The following is a 15970-nucleotide window of genomic DNA, read 5'->3' on the forward strand; positions in this document are numbered from 1 at the left end:
GATGAATGTGTTACCAAGCCCTGGTGGGGAAGAAAATTGCAGTCTGAGATCCTAGGAGCTTTGCGGCAGGGAAAGACCAACTGGTTAAACCAACGATGACCTTTGAAATTACATCCTAGCCCTGCCTGTCTTCTACCCCATGTCTCTCGATCCCTGGCTTCTCCAGAAATAACTCTACATATCTTGAGCTAAAGACCCAGGACTCGATTCTCAGGACCAGACTCTGGCAGCCAGCACCACCTCAAGGGAGGGAGGAAAGGCTACAAAGGAGACTGAAGTCCCATTTTAAGCTCCCTGGTCCTTGGGCTGTTGGATCCAAGGAGTAATTCAGAGCGGCCTCAGGGCTGAATTGGATTTATTCATCTGCCCGAGCAGGGCAGAACCACCAAAGGGCACCGCCATCATAGCTGGGAAAATTGGCAGGTGAGCTGAGCGCTGGTCAGGCCTGGTGCCTTGTTGTGCATTTGAGGAGAGGCTTGGTTGTCAGTCTGCCGCCTTTCCTAACCAATTGCTTCATTAAAAACTGAATGAACAGGATTGGTCTGAATTAAAGGACCCAGGACCTGCGTGCAGCCCCTTCTGTCAGTTATCGTACATGAAGCATCAGTGGTGTGGTACAAGACCCAGAGATATTTCCTACCCCAAGTAATTTATAGATGATGATCAGACCAGACCACACTCAGCGTTCGATGTGCTATGTGTTTGATAAACAGGGCCCTAAGGAGTTAACACAAAAAACCAGAGTATTTTTACCCTTTCCTTTCCATTGAAACAGGCTCTAAATACAAAGAGTAAAATAATCCTAAATTCTGTTTAGCTCTGTATTTCCCAGAAAGGGAGGAGGCAAAAGAGGATGAGAATTTAATATCATTTGGCATAATTTTTAATCTAAATTCCATTTCTTTTCTTTCTGTAGGAAGCAAACAATCTAGGGGGTTTTTGTGCTCAATTTCTTGCTTTCATAATCTAAATGAATTGTTTGCAAGTAGAAGCCAGCTGCAAAACTGACAATCCCTGATCAAATCTGCCTCCTCCCTAGTTCTCACAATCATTAATTGGCTCCTTGGCTCTGGCTAGCTAATCCCGACTGCCTCATGGCAGTTTGCGAGGATAAGACGGCATAAATTGTAGCTCAGTTACAACAGAGATCTGTCAGAGGGGCAATGGGAAGGTATTTGTAGGCTTTTATAACTGAACAGAATAAAATGGTGTTCCTTTTTGCTAGCTTTCCAACAGGACGTCCGCTGTGCAGGCGATAAACGGCTGGGAGTTGTTATTTATGGAATCCTGGCATTTTGTAAATATCAGAGGGTGACTTCCTTCCCCTGCTCCATGCAGGGTGTGCTACTTTTCTCTGCAGTTAGAAATTAATAAGCAAGATTCTTTTTTGATCTAAGATATTTATATGGATATGGTCCCATTCCCCTAGTATATGAGCGCCTCACAATCTTTAGTGTATTTATCCTCAACCTCCAGTGAGGTAGGGAAGTGCTGTTATCACTATTGTGCAAAGAGGAAACTGAGGCACAAAGACCCAGCCCCAGAAAGGTATTTAGGCTCCTAACTTCCATTGAAATACTGGGCTACCTGAAATCAATGGGAGTCAGGGGCATAAATACCGTTGAGGATCTGAGCCCAAATGAGGCTGCGTCACCTTACACAGCTGACCAGGGCGCCTTTGATTTGTCATGGTGGAGCTATGCCCCGTCTGCCCCTGTCCCTCCCCTCCCCTCTCCTTCCCACCCACTGTGATTGCAGTCGAAGTTAGCTGGAGAGTCTTACCCCACCCCACCCCACCCCTGGCTCTTGCTCTGTTTGCCACTGTTTAGCATGGAGGCTGGAGGCCTGCAGTGTGGGGCATGCATCTGCTATGCCCATTCCCACCATGGCCCCAATCTCTGCGAGACCCGTGAGCAGCACAGACACGCCAGCAGGCAGCCATGAAGCATGCTGAGAACAGCAATATTAAAACAATGGGCTGGCAATGCAAACACAATGGGCCACGGCTGGTACCCAGGGCCGGTGCTCTGGAGTGAATCCCTAATTGGATCTCTAAATAATGCTTGGGATGGGGGATTACACGACTCGTAGCCAGGCAGAGAGACACTGAGGGGCTCTGTGCTGACCGCTTGGGATGAGCTCTGCAGTGGGAGGGCTGCCTAGGAGTCTGCCTGCCGCAGCGGCTGCTTTAGCTGCTATGTCTTATTCATAAGATTCAGTCTGTCATAGGAGACACACCTCTGGTTTCTTTTTGTAATACCAAGTTAAATGGCAGCCCCTGCAGGGAACCAGCACAGCAGCTTGCAGCGGGATAAGCAGGAGAGTCCAGAGAGAGGGGGCCACACTGCAAAGCAAGAGCAGGAAAGATAATCCAGCGAGGGTGGGAGAGCTGGAAACACAAACAGGAGCTGCCATGGCACATGATTCATCAAGTGTTTCCTTCCAACCAGGCACAGACATTCCGGCATGTTCTCTGCCCCTCCACCCAGGCCCAGACGTTCCAGAGTCTTCTCTGCCCTTCCCCTCAGGCACAGACGTTCCAGAGTGTTCTCTGCCCCTCTACCCAGGCCCAACTGTTCCAGAGTGTTCTCTGCCCTTCCACCCAGGCACAGACATTCCAGAGTGTTCTCTGCCCCTCCCCTCAGGCACAGACGTTCCAGAGTGTTCTCTGCCCCTCCACCCAGGCACAGAGGTTCCAGAGTGTTCTCTGCCCTTCCACCCAGGCACAGACATTTTGGCATGTTCTTTGCCCCTCCACCCAGGCCCAACTGTTCCAGAGTGCTCTCTACCCTTCCACCCAGGCACAGACATTCCGGCATGTTCTCTGCCCCTTCACCCAGGCACAGATGTTCTAGAGCATTCCCCACCTCCTGTCTAGGTCCTGACCTTCCAGAGCCTTCCTTGTTCTTCTGTGCAGGTTCAGTTGTTTCAGGACATTCTCTGTCCCTCCACAGATGTTCCTGAGTGTTCTCTGCCAAATCGCAGACATTCCCAGAGAGTTCTCTGCCCTTTCTCCCTAGGTGCTGTCTGCTGGCCTCCCTGGCCCCCTGGCCAGATGCAGATCTCCTGGAGTGATCTTTGCCCCTCTCTTTGGAATAATTACTTAACTGGTTGGAAGACTTCAATTTCCAGATAGCTCCCTCATGTATTTTCACCAGCAGCTTCCTCCATAACGGTGCTCATTGTCCCTGGTGAATCCATATTGCAATCATTAGGGCTCAGCCCCATCAGACAGCCCGGTGGCTGCTTCACATCTCTTACCCTTGGGGGGAATCTCTCTCTCTCACACACACACACCCATACCCCACCCTTCAGGCCCTTGCTTTATTGTGAGCTGCTTTTTAGCCCACATCTCTCCTTTTTTCAGTCACATTCTCCTACAGCCCTGGATGCATCCCCTGAATTGCCATTTGTTTCAAAGCTGTACGTGGCTTAGGAGCATGTCAGAGATGGGCCTGTAGCACAGGAAGCCTATTTATCAGTTGCAGGAACAGACAAGGCTTTCCAAGGGAACTGGCAGTCCAGATTCTACCTCCTTGCCATGGCATATAGCTCAAGTACACTGTACCCTCCAGTCAATACATGCTCTGCTACAGGCCTCTTGGACCTTACCTCTAAGCTCCATTCCACATCATTATAAAAATCCAAATACCTTCCTGCTCAGGACAGCAGCTTTGTCTAGTGGTTAGAATAGAGGCTGGAAAGCTGGTATAGGGGGTCTAGTCCTAGTTCTTACACTGGGTGACTTCCCTTTTCCATGCCTCAGTTTTCCTAGCTGGAAAATGAGAATAATAATTATGGTCAGTGCTTGAAAGTGACATGCAGAGGGGGGAAAATTGTGGCCATGTCATTTTTTTGGTTTCTTTATGGTTTATAAAGAAGGCTTGAGAGATTTTGAAGTTTAAAACATATGTAAGAAAGAGGGGGATTTTGCCAGCGTTTCTCCTTAGAAATATCAAGAATATCCAGTCATCTTCCCTTTGGTTTTGTTGGGAGACTTCCTGGATGATTCAGAGATGGGGTCTGGGAGGTTGACGTAGCTGAAACTGTGTTGAATCCTTAACAAGGAGCACTAGTGTTTGAGGTCAGTGGGAGTGAAAAAGGCCCAAAGAGCTTTCAGCGGAAAAGTACAAACTGCTTCACCTTCTCAGCAAATCAGCTTTCATTTCCTTGGTTTCATGATGTCACAAACCTACCCATTTCCTAGTCACCTACAGAGTGTCCAGGGGACAGAAGATCTGAATTTCTAATGTAAAACACAAACCAAGAGAATAATTGGTCAGCCTTTCTGTAAACACAGTAAAGAACCAATGAAGGCCACAAGCCTGGTTGTTTTGCCTTTTGCAGGTCACCACAACAAATAACACACCAAGTAATGAAAAGACTACCTTGCCTCTCAGAGGGTTATGGGGGCACTGCTCCGAGATTTCCAAAAGAGAGTTGTTATCAACATGCAATGTGTTATTCAGATACTTACTGTAGACACTTGGTTCCCCAGGAGAGGACCGGAAGGAGGGCAAAGTGTACGTTAATTTCAGATGCCAGCAGTCTACTTTGGGAGAAACAGCGAGATGAACAGTGTGTGTTGATCTGTGAACTAGATGAGTGAGCCAGCCAGGGGACAGATAATACACACCGACCCACCCCATTCTCCACAGCTGGAGACTGGATTCACTCATTCTTCCTTTTATACAGTACCACTGTCAAGGCTCCATGATCTAGGTGCCAACCCTCTAGCCACGCAGAAGTAGAAGAGAGTCTTCCACGCCACTTGTTAAACAGTCATAGATTTCAAGGCCAGGGAAGTCCATCATGGTCACTTTAGCCTGACCTGCAAAACAGGGGCTGGAGAATTTCTCCTAGTCGTTCCTGCCTCTAGCCAGTGACTTCGGGCAGAGGTAATGCTGCTGAGTGGGTATTGCATTTACCCCCGTAACTCATGGAAACATGACTGAATATGGCACTCTGACGGCTTGCTTCCTGTGACTGCTACGTGGTATTTATGCGTCATTTTTATAACGTTAGGTAAATACTTTGAGGTAATAAAGAAACAAAGATGTATTCCACATTCTACTGGTTAACTGAAGCCAATTGTATGGAGGGAGAGGTGACCCTAAGGACACATCTTCCAACAAAGATGCACAAGGTCTTAAGGGCAGAACAATCTGCCGTTGCACATGATAGTTAAAATAGTCTACACAGCACACTGAGCCCAGACTCAAACTCAGGTTCAAGCCCAAGCTCCCATTCCACTCACATAGAAATTAGTCTGATGCAGGCCAACTTCTCTTGACTCAGGCCCATTGATGCTGCTAGTGGGTAGGTCAGAGCCCAAGCACTTTGTAGTGTGGACTCAGCTCAAGTCTGAGTCTCGGGGTTGGAGAATCTGACACTATTCCACAATCCCCTGGGGCTGGGCTTCCTAGCCCTTCAGTTCCAAAACTTGCCACTCAGTACCCAGGGAACCGGAAGCATCTTAAGCAAATAACACAGGAATGCAGAGGCAAGATTAGAAAGGCGAAGGCACAAAATGAACTCAAACTCGCTATGGGAATAAAGGGAAACAAGAAGACTTTTTATCAATACATTAGAAGCAAGAGGAAGACCAAGGACAGGGTAGGCTCACTGCTCAGTGAGGAGGGGGAAACAGTAATGGGAGACTTGGAAATGGCAGAGATGCTTAATGACTTCTTTGTTTCGGTCTTCACTGAGAAGTCTGAAGGAATGTCTAATATAGTGAATGCTTATGGGAAGAGGGTAGGTTTAGAAGATAAAATAAAAAAAGAGCAAGTAAAAAATCACTTAGAAAAGTTAGATGCCTGCAAGTCACCAGGGCCTGATGAAATGCATCCTAGAATACTCAAGGAGTTAATAGAAGAGGTATCTGAGCCTCTAGCTATTATCTTTGGGAAATCATGGGAGACAGGGGAGATTCCAGAAGACTGGAAGGGGCAAATATAGTGCCCATCTATAAAAAGGGAAATAAAAACAACCCAGGAAACTACAGACCAGTTAGTTTAACTTCTGTGCCAGGGAAGATAATGGAGCAGGTAATTAAAGAAATCATCTGCAAACACTTGGAAGGTGGTAAGGTGATAGGGAATAGTCAGCATGGATTTGTAAAGAACAAATCGTGTCAAACTAATCTGATAGCGTTCTTTGATAGGATAACGAGCCTTGTGGATAAGGGAGAAGCGGTGGATGTGATATACCTAGACTTTAGTAAGGCATTTGATACTGTCTCGCATGATATTCTTATAGATAAACTAGGAAAGTACAATTTAGATGGGGCTACTATAAGGTGGGTGCATAACTGGCTGGATAACCGTACTCAGAGAGTAGTTGTTAATGGCTCCCAATCCTGCTGGAAAGGTATAACAAGTGGGGTTCCGCAGGGGTCTGTTTTGGGACTGGTTCTGTTCAATATCTTCATCAATGATTTAGATGTTGGCATAGAAAGTACGCTTATTAAGTTTGCGGACGATACCAAACTGGGAGGGATTGCAACTGCTTTGGAGGACAGGGTCAAAATTCAAAATGATCTGGACAAATTGGAGAAATGGTCTGAGGTAAACAGGATGAAGTTCAGTAAAGATAAATGCAAAGTGCTCCACTTAGGAAGGAACAGTCAGTTTCACACATATAGAATAGGAAGAGACTGTCTAGGAAGGAGTATGGCAGAAAGAGATCTAGGGGTCATAGTAGACCACAAGCTTAATATGAGTCAACAGTGTGATACTGTTGCAAAAAAAAGCAAACGTGATTCTGGGATGCATTAACAGGTGTGTTGTAAACAAGACACGAGAAGTCATTCTTCCGCTTTACTCTGCGCTGGTCAGGCCTCAGCTGGAGTATTGTGTCCAGTTCTGGGCACCGCATTTCAAGAAAGATATGGAGAAATTGGAGAGGGTCCAGAGAAGAGCAACGAGAATGATTAAAGGTCTTGAGAACATGACCTATGAAGGAAGGCTGAAGGAATTGGGTTTGTTTAGTTTGGAAAAGAGAAGACTGAGAGGGGACATGATAGCAGTTTTCAGGTATCTAAAAGGGTGTCATCAGGAGGAGGGAGAAAACTTGTTCACCTTAGCCTCCAATGATAGAACAAGAAGCAATGGGTTTAAACTGCAGCAAGGGAGATTTAGGTTGGACATTAGGAAAAAGTTCCTAACTGTCAGGGTAGTTAAACACTGGAATAGATTGCCTAGGGAAGTTGTGGAATCTCCATCTCTGGAGATATTTAAGAGTAGGTTACATAAATGTCTCTCTGGGATGGTCTAGACAGTATTTGGTCCTGCCATGAGGGCAGGGGACTGGACTCGATGACCTCTCGAGGTCCCTTCCAGTCCTATGAGTCTATGAGTCTATCTTCCTCATACAAAAACAGCTGCTCGGCATTTAACTCTTCATTTCCAAAGGGAGTACTCAACTGGAATAGCAAACACAGTCAACGCTAATGTGTATTAGCTATGACCAGCAGTAAGATGCATAAGTACGTAAGCATCAATCAAACTGCTAGATGGCACAGGAACACAGCTGGATTCTGGTTAATCTCTGGGGAAGGGTGAGCAAGACATTTGACTTCAGCAAGAGCACAAGGAATGATCATGTGTATGGAATAATCTCTGAATGGCTGGCAGTGTTGAGGGTTGACCGGACAGCAGATCAATGCAGAGAGCAGATTACGCAGCTGAAGACAGACTACTGCAAAGTCAAGGATGCTAATGGCACCTCTGGGAACTCCCATCTTCCCACCTCTTTTGTGAGGAATTTGACTGGATAATGGGAACTTCACCAAGCACTGAGTCCCCTGTGGTGTGTGATCCTTTGCTGAGCAACCATGGGGACCTTATAACCCCCCATCACAGGCATCACCGGAGGAGAGAGCCAGCTGCCAGATGAAGGACAAGAAGTGACCCTAGAGCTGAGGCTGGTAACTGAAGAGGCTATGCCACCAGAGCAGCCACAGGACATCCTGGGTCCACACTCAGAGGACCTTTTGGGGGATGGCTCTGGGGAGTATCCCACTGCAGAACCAGCATCAGCACAAATGCTGGAGCTGGGAAGTTTCTCTTGCCATGCGTCTTTTTATTAATATATGGATGGGAGGGTGTAACAAGTCCTCTGCCCGCCCCAATTCCTGGGGCCCACTGGCTGCCCCAACAAAACTCAGAGAGGCCTCTAGTTCTTCAGCATCCATGAATTTATTTACACCAAGCTCTCCCACCACCAGTGATATACTATATACAACTTGCAGGCCTTACAATCTCCTCTTCCACACAGAGTCTGCCCTCAGCCTGGAGACTGACTTTCCCCTGGCCATTCCCCTGTCTTCTGGCTGCCAGCCAGCCTTTATAGCCCTTGAACCCTCAGGCCTGCAGGTACTGCCAGTTCTAAAGGCCAGGCACCAGATTTCTCCCCAGCCTCAATCAGGGGAAATAGACTGAGGCTGGCTGAGCAGGGGCTAATTAGGTGCCTTTGCACCAGCACCCTGCTACAGAGGGATTTCTAGCTTATGGGCCTATGAAGTTATTAATACACCCTGGGATTTTTGCATGCTTCTGTTCAGGGTGGACCCGCTGCCAGTAGATCAACAGCGCAAGCCAACAGGTATGATCAAAGGGCGCTGCCAGTCACTATGAGCCAGATCATGCACCAGTGAATTCAATGGGAGTTTTACCATGGACTTCAGTGGGAGCAGGAGTAGGGCCTATGTACCTTGCTTTGCTTGCAGACCAATTGTCCACATATAGCCAGAATCTGGTGTCCCTGCTAGATAGCTGCAGGGAGTGCAGTAAAACCAGGCCCTCAGAAATAAAACTTGCACTAAATCCCAGCAAATAACTGTCCTCCTTTTATGTGCCATGATGCTGTGAGTTAGCACACCAGAATTGTCCTTGCTGTGTCTGCAACAGGAGATTTAATCAGGTGTGTTTGTGTGCATGTGTATAAATCTCAGGCTGACAAAGGAACATGAGGTCTCTTCGGCTGAGAAGGGAACATCTGGCAAGATTCTTCCCAAGAGGGGCTTGGGCTTGGCCAGCTGGCCCCCAGGAGACTGAGGGCCTTTGCAGAGGATGCAGGTGATAATGCAAAGGACTCACTGAAAGGACTAAGATAGTAAATGGCGAAGGAAGAGGAAACATGCTTTAGATCACAGGCTATTGGTAAAGTAGAATGAATGGCAGGACACTGTGTATTGGGAACTGGAACAGAGAGAGATGTTAGTGTGAGGGCTGGAACAGAGGCAAGCGGACTTTGAGCTATAAGACTTTTAATCCTGCTTAATCAATAGCTTTATCCTGGCTAGCGGGGTTTTGTAGAGCACTCAGCCTGCTCCTGTTTTATTCAGCTTCCCTTTTATTTACTGTGGGTCTCTCTCCATTCTCTAGCTCCTGTGTCAAATAAACAGACTGTGATTTATCCTCATTGCAATCGGTGAACATTGTTGAGGACAATCAATGGCAGGGCGTTCCTGAGAGAAGGGAAACAGAGCCCAGGTGAGTGGGGCTGGAAGTACTTGCCTGAGCTCTTGGTTAAAGACAGCTGAGGATAGCAGTTGATCATACTCCTCTTGGTCTAATTCTCATTGCTTCAATGGGAGCAGGACTGCATCGTAACTCTTACCCCAAGTGACTAAAATGGCCCTATGGGAATCTTCAGACATTCAGAGTAATTATGAGAGGGCCTCAAATGTTTAATTTTGCTGCAGTATAAGGCTGATTCCTCCCTATTCTTGCCATAGCCCATCTCCCCTGCCTGCAGCTGACCTTCGACCCAGACAAGAAAGCAGCAGGCCCTTCCACAAGGGACAAGCTGGTGATTAGCAAAAACAGAGTCTTCTCCCAGTTTCCTTTGGGGAGAATAAGATGGGTCTCACGTACCCATTCAAATGGCTCCTGGGGAATAGACAGAATAACAAGCACAGAGAAAGTTCTACTCTTTGCATGTGCTCTGCCTCCAAAGTGTTCTCCAGATGGAGGAATGCTCTGTAATTTTCTTTGTGCTGTACAGACAAGTTCCCTTTCAAATCAAAGCCCTCGAAACCACAGCTCCTGTGTTGACTGATTATTTCTCTGATCACCCCCTACTTCAACTTAGTGATGCAAATACCACACTCTGGGCTTGACATTTTAATAACAAATGGTTACAAGGCTGTTCTACCAGTGGAGTCCTGAGGGCGTGCACCTGTGCTGATACCCGTGATGGGATTTGCATTTGGGCTGGTCAGGAGAACAGAAAATCCTGGCTAGGAATCCTGGGTTTCGATGCGGTAGAAGCTGTCAGATGTTAAGGAGTCAAAAAGGCAACAAAGGAGCTCTTCAGCCTGGGGAGAAAAGAAAGCGGGGTGAGGGCAGGCCAGCTTTAACTGTCCATGTACCGGGTAATAAGTGTATCTGGGGCTGAATCCATCCTGATGCAGAGGTGCAGATTAGCCCAGCAGAAGGGAAACACCCTCCAGTTAATCAATAGCTTTCAATGAAAGAGAAACAGAAATGACACCTACAAGGTGCTGAATGGGAAATCATCTAAATACATCCCCTAGGCTCCTCCTCCTCCCATCCCTTCCTTCCAACCCCAACCTGGCTCTCCTGGTCTGGCTGGCTGCCGTGTGGGTTTGTTCCTGATGCTTCCCAAAGGAATGAAGAGGGACAAGTTGGGGGCAAACAATGCAGTCAGGTCACCTGTATGGGGAGTGGGACAGAGGGAGCGCCTGTCTCATGGACTCCCATCCAAGTCAGTGAGGGCATGATGGGGCCTGAAGAAGAGCTAGGAGTCAGAAGGTGACATTCTGGGCTGTGCCTTTCAGAGGGGCATCACAGAGCTCATGCCCCAGGGGCTGGTGGGGGCAGCTAAACTGACTTTAAGACACCTTAGTGCTTTCCCCATCCTGGTTCCCCTACAGCCCCCAGAGTTACAGAAAGACCTCAGGGTTTGTCTACATCAGGGCTTGGCAGCCTTTCAGAAGTGCTGTGTTGAGTCTTCATTTATTCACTCTAATTTAAGGTTTTGCGTGCCAGTTATACATTTTAATGTTTTTAGAAGGTCTCTTTCTATAAGTCTATAATATATAACTAAACTATTGTTGTATGTAAATTTAAATACAGTTTTTAAAATGTTTAAGAAGCTTAATTTAAAATTCAATTAAAATGCAGCGCCAGGACCCAGGCAGTGTGAGTGCCACTGAAAATCAGCTCGCGTGCCGCCTTTGTCACGCGTGCCATAGGTTGCCTACCCCAGTCTACATTATGGCAGCCTCTTGGGGCTGCCCTATGGGCCACAGCGCTGCCCAGCATCCCTGCAGTGCTACATGCTGAGGCTCCCCACAACATGCCCCCAACCCTGCCCTTGACATGTCCATATGCCAGGTATTGTGAGGAGGTCCTTGGAAGATAGCACTGTGACTCTCTTCCCTAGGCCTGCACTAGGGGAATCCTTCTCCTGGAAGATATGGGGTTTTTAGAGCCCCTTTACAGCAGTCTGACCCTTTCACCTGGCACAAAGAGGCTGGAGTGGGTGTGAGGATCTCCCCACAGTGCTTTGGAAACAGTCCCCCTCCGCCCCGCTGCTCTCACAACCCCAGTCTCTTTACTTGCTAGTACTTTTTCCCTTCTATTCCATGTCTGTTATAGAGTTTTTCTGATGCAGCTGAAGGGAGGGAGAAGCTAGACAGCCATCTTGGCTGCCGGTTAGCAGCAGGAAAACTCCCAGGGGGATCGGGAGCCAGGCAGAGCTGGGGGATTAGAGCTGCCAGTCAGAAGAGGCAGGTTTGCACATTCTCTGTAAGTTACTGACATCTGTACAGTGCCCAAGCAAAGCTTTGCACTCTGACTGGCTAAAAGCAGCTAGATCAGGGTGCAACGGGGCTCCTACCTGGCATACAGCTAGTAAGAAATAACTGTCCGTGGTTATGCAAATCAGATGGCCAAAATCAATCACAGTGCACAGAAGTGCATAACCAAGGTTTAGGTCATCCCAGCCCGACAATTCAATTTCAGTGTAATATATACATACACGTAACCATGTGCTTTGTTAAACAGAAAAGGCAGCAGAATCCTATAGAGAAATAGCAGGAAGCTGGGCATGCTCTCCCCACATATTTGAGTGAGTCTCATAAAACGATGCAGCCACCACTCTCTTTTTGGAGCAGTGCAGTACAGCTGCCTGGTTTTAGTATACAATCTTAAAGGGTAACCCTATTATTCATAGTTAGGATAGCTCCATAGATAGGATATCTCCATTAATCATAATCATAATGCCTTACACAGAAGGCCCATCCATGATACTAGAGAGAATTCTTTCCCAGGTGTCTGGCTGGTGGTTCTCAGGGTGCATGCGCAGGGTCTAACTGATCGCCCTAGGTGGGGTTTGGAAGGACATTGCCAGATCAGACTGGCAGAGACCCTGGGGTTTTTTCCCCTTCCCCTGCAGTGTGGGACACTGGTCACTTGCTGGTTTGAACTAGAGTAAATGGTGGATTCTCTGTAACTTGAAGTCCTGAGGACATCAGTAACTCAGCCAAAGGTTATGGGCATATTACAAGAGTGGGTGGGCAAGGCTCTGTGGCCTGCAGAATGTGGGAGGACAGACTGAATGATTATGATGGTCCCTTCTGGCAGTGCTGGGTTTACAATGGCGCCAGTGGCGCCATGGACCAGGGTCCACGCTCAGAAGGGGCCTGGCGTGATCTGCTTGTACTGCACCCTGTGACCCTGGCAGCCTGCTGGCCCCCCACACCCATCACTTGCTTCTCTCTTTCCCCTGGCCGAACCCCAGTGCACCTCCAGCTCCGGACAGTCTCTGCTTCCCACCACCTGTGAGGCCCTGCCTGTCTCCCTGGAGCTGAGCCACATGGGACTGGTGCAGAAGCCTGACCAATCTCGGCCAATTGGGGGGGGGCAGTGTGGGGAGTTTGGCTAGGCCCTTCCAGGCAAGTGGGTCCCGAGGGAGCCCAGACAGTGCCACTCCCGAGGGGCTGGAGTGATTCCCTGCCCTGGGACCAGCCCTGGCTGTGCTGCCAGCTCAGCCTGGCAGACACAGTCACCTCCCAGCAGGGCTGATGAGTGCGGCCGGAAGGTAGGGTGTGAGGGAGTGGGTTTCTGGGAGGTCTGGGGGAGGTCCTGGGCTGTGAGGGGGCAGAGAAGATCTGTGTGTGTTGGGGCACTAGGGAGTGGGAGTTCTGTGTGGGGTGCTGGGCAGGGGTGGTGTTGTGCAGGACGCTGTGCATTTGTGGAGGGGAACTGGTGTGTGTGCGCGCTGGGCACAGTGGGTCTGGGGGAGGCTCTGGCCATAGAGATTCGGGGGGGGGGGGGAGTGTTGCAAAGGTGCTGACTTTCTGATTTCCCCGCGGTGCTTGACCCTGCTCTGCTCCATGCCCTGCCCCCACTCCACCGTTTCCCTGAATGTTCCACCCCGCCCCACCTCTTCCCGCCCCCGCTCCACCCCTGTGCCACCTCTTCCTGCTCCATTCCAGCCTTCCCTTGAGCACCCCCCCACCTTTGCTCCGCTTCTTCCTGCCCCTGCTCCTCTCCCTCCCCCGCCAGCGCCTCCTGCCCACTGCTGAATAGTTCATCAGCGGCAGGTGGGATGCGCTGAGGGGAGAGGGAGGAGTTGGTTGGTGGCGCTGATTGTGGGTGCTCAGCACACACTATTTTTTTTCTGGGGGTGGTCTGTGGGGTGTCAGCGCCTATGGGGTGTTGGGCATGGGGGCTGCATGGTATGGGCCCACCCCCTAGGGGAAGGAGCATGCTGGCAGCATATAAATAGAGCCCTCGCACTGGGCTAGGCAGAGCTGGGCCGCCCCTGCCATGCCATGCTCCATTGCCCCTGGCTGGTCCCTCGCTCTAGGCACCGGTCTTCCTGCACCACGCTCCATTGCCTCCATGGGGGCCCACAAATATGTTTGACACCGGGCCCACAAAAGGTTAATCTGGACCTGCCTCCTGGCCTTTAAGTCTATGAGACATGAGCCAAACAGGCAATCCCTTTTCAGTACTGTACATGGCTTAGCACCACTATCGAAGGCTGCAGCTCTGCTCACGTGATCTGCTGCAAATCTTATCTCCTCTTATTTAGCCCTCTGCCTGACATCATATTGTTTCTTATTAGATCTGGCCTGGAAGGCCTGGTTGGCACTTCGTAAATTCATAAGCAAGGGACTAGAAGGTCAAACATGGTTCCCAGGGACATCCTTTGAGGCAGTTTACACTAATTTTTTCTAGGAGTTTGCTCCTCAGGTTTTGCTCGGTCATTTCTCAGGGCAAAGCTGAAGGCCTCATTGGTGAATTCCAGCAGGCCTGCTCGGTCATTTCTAAAGCTACCTGAGTAAAAGACCCTTGACAATGGGAGACGGTATTTCCCACTGTGCACCCTTATCCGTCACGAAGGAGGCACTGTTTTCTGCACTGATTGCAAAATGCCGCATTTGCTCTTCTCAGGGCAAAGCTGAAGGCCTCATCGGTAAATTCCAGCGGGCCTGCTTCTGCTCCCACTGGAATCAATGGGAGTTTTGTCCTTGCCTTCAGTGGAAATGAGATTGGGCCCAATATGCTGAATGGTGGAGAGGCTGAGTTGGTCACATGTATAGCAATGGAACTTGTCCCAGCACAGAAAGCATCCCAAGCCTCTTCATCATGGGCTGAGTGCCCATTTATTGGCACAAGATGGATGAGATTTTATGTCAGACAGTGACAACCAACATCGTTTCCCAAGCAAATCAGAGGGCATCCCAAAAACCAGTGGGCATCCCAGAACTGTTGTCCTGGCACATTACATGGCAACAGTCAAGCACTATTGGCAGCAGAAGGTACTATGGTGTCAAACACTCGTAGCCGGCTTCTAACGATGGGCTACCTAAGAACTGGAGTTTGCAGACCTTCCCAGGCTTTGTGGCACACTCTCAGTGCAGCATCAAGGGACCTGCACTGCCTGTCAGCGGCAACACAGAGCACCTGGTGCTGGACACTACAGCTTTACAGTGCTGATTGTGGGAGCTCCCACCTTGGCAAGAACACTGACCCAGGGGCACCATCCCAGCTATATCTTCTGAGGCTTAACCCTTAGGTTGCTGGTGCTGAATGTTGATTTTGGGGAAAATCTGCCATCTGTTGTCAGCTCCAATGAGAGCTATGCCGTGTGCCAACACATCTGACACTCTCCCTTGCTTTTCCAGATGGGCTGATTTGCTGGCTACCATTTCTCATGAGGTCCCAGCTCTTTATACCCCTAAACCTCCTTGTTCAGCCAGCACTCTGCCTCCAAAGCTCTTGTCTAGTTTGGAACTGCTTGACACAATCTCTCCCTGCTTGCAATGTGTTGTTGAGAAAACAGTGAGCCAGCCCATCCTTTCAATGGTTAATGAGCTCACTTCCCTTCCCCCACCTGTATCAGAGCGAGGGCTTCTAGAATTTTAATGCCGAGTGGACAATTTTCTATCAAAACTATTTTTTGATGGAAAATTAGGCTTTCAACCAAACGAAACTTTTCATGAAAAGTATTCAATTTATGTACAAAAATGTGCTGTTTTGCCAAAAGGACAAAATATTTCTATTCCAAATGGCAGTGCGGTGCCTCATGGAAATTGTAGTTTGAGAGCCTTATGCTCCCATTCTCTTCCATGGGCAGAGATCTCTGGCCAGACTACATCTCCCTTGATGCACCACTGCCAGGGACTCCCATGATGCACCACTCCTTCCCTCATCAAGAGAAAGTTTAATTTTTGTTAAATTTTCCACCAAAAATAAAAACTGTTTTCTGACCTGCTCTACTTAATCTACAGCCAGCAGAACAAAATGGAAAGAAAAATGGCTATTTACGTGGACCAGGGCCTCCTCCACTTGCCTGTTTCTCCGTTTGGGGATACAGAAGATGCTGCATGCAGTCCAGCACAGCCTGCTTCTGCCAGCGGCCACTGGGGAGAGAGAAAAAACAGCAAGGGAGAAGCAAGTGTTACTCTGCTGTCTAAGCTCTCAGA

The 15970-nt window shown here is 48.8% G+C and overlaps 1 protein-coding gene across 6 annotated transcripts in view; it reads right to left on the bottom strand.

Moving 5' to 3' along the window:
- Positions 1-9532: 9532 nt before the first annotated feature.
- Positions 9533-15970, bottom strand: part of C10H16orf71 (chromosome 10 C16orf71 homolog) — a 154071-nt gene continuing 147633 nt past the window's right edge. For 4 of the 6 annotated variants that reach the window (XM_030578606.1, XM_030578608.1, XM_030578607.1 and 1 more), the window contains 2 exons: positions 15838-15907; positions 9534-10324 (listed from right to left, as the gene is read on the bottom strand). In XM_030578606.1, coding sequence (XP_030434466.1) covers positions 10247-10324; positions 15838-15907 — 148 coding nt within the window. In that variant the 3' untranslated portion in view covers positions 9534-10246. Of the gene's footprint in view, positions 10325-15837; positions 15908-15970 lie in introns of all 6 variants that reach the window. The other 2 variants (XM_030578609.1, XM_030578613.1) reach the window with 1 other exon arrangement.

This window comes from Gopherus evgoodei, chromosome 10 (genome assembly GCF_007399415.2).
Source record: "Gopherus evgoodei ecotype Sinaloan lineage chromosome 10, rGopEvg1_v1.p, whole genome shotgun sequence".
Taxonomy (NCBI): domain Eukaryota; kingdom Metazoa; phylum Chordata; order Testudines; family Testudinidae; genus Gopherus; species Gopherus evgoodei.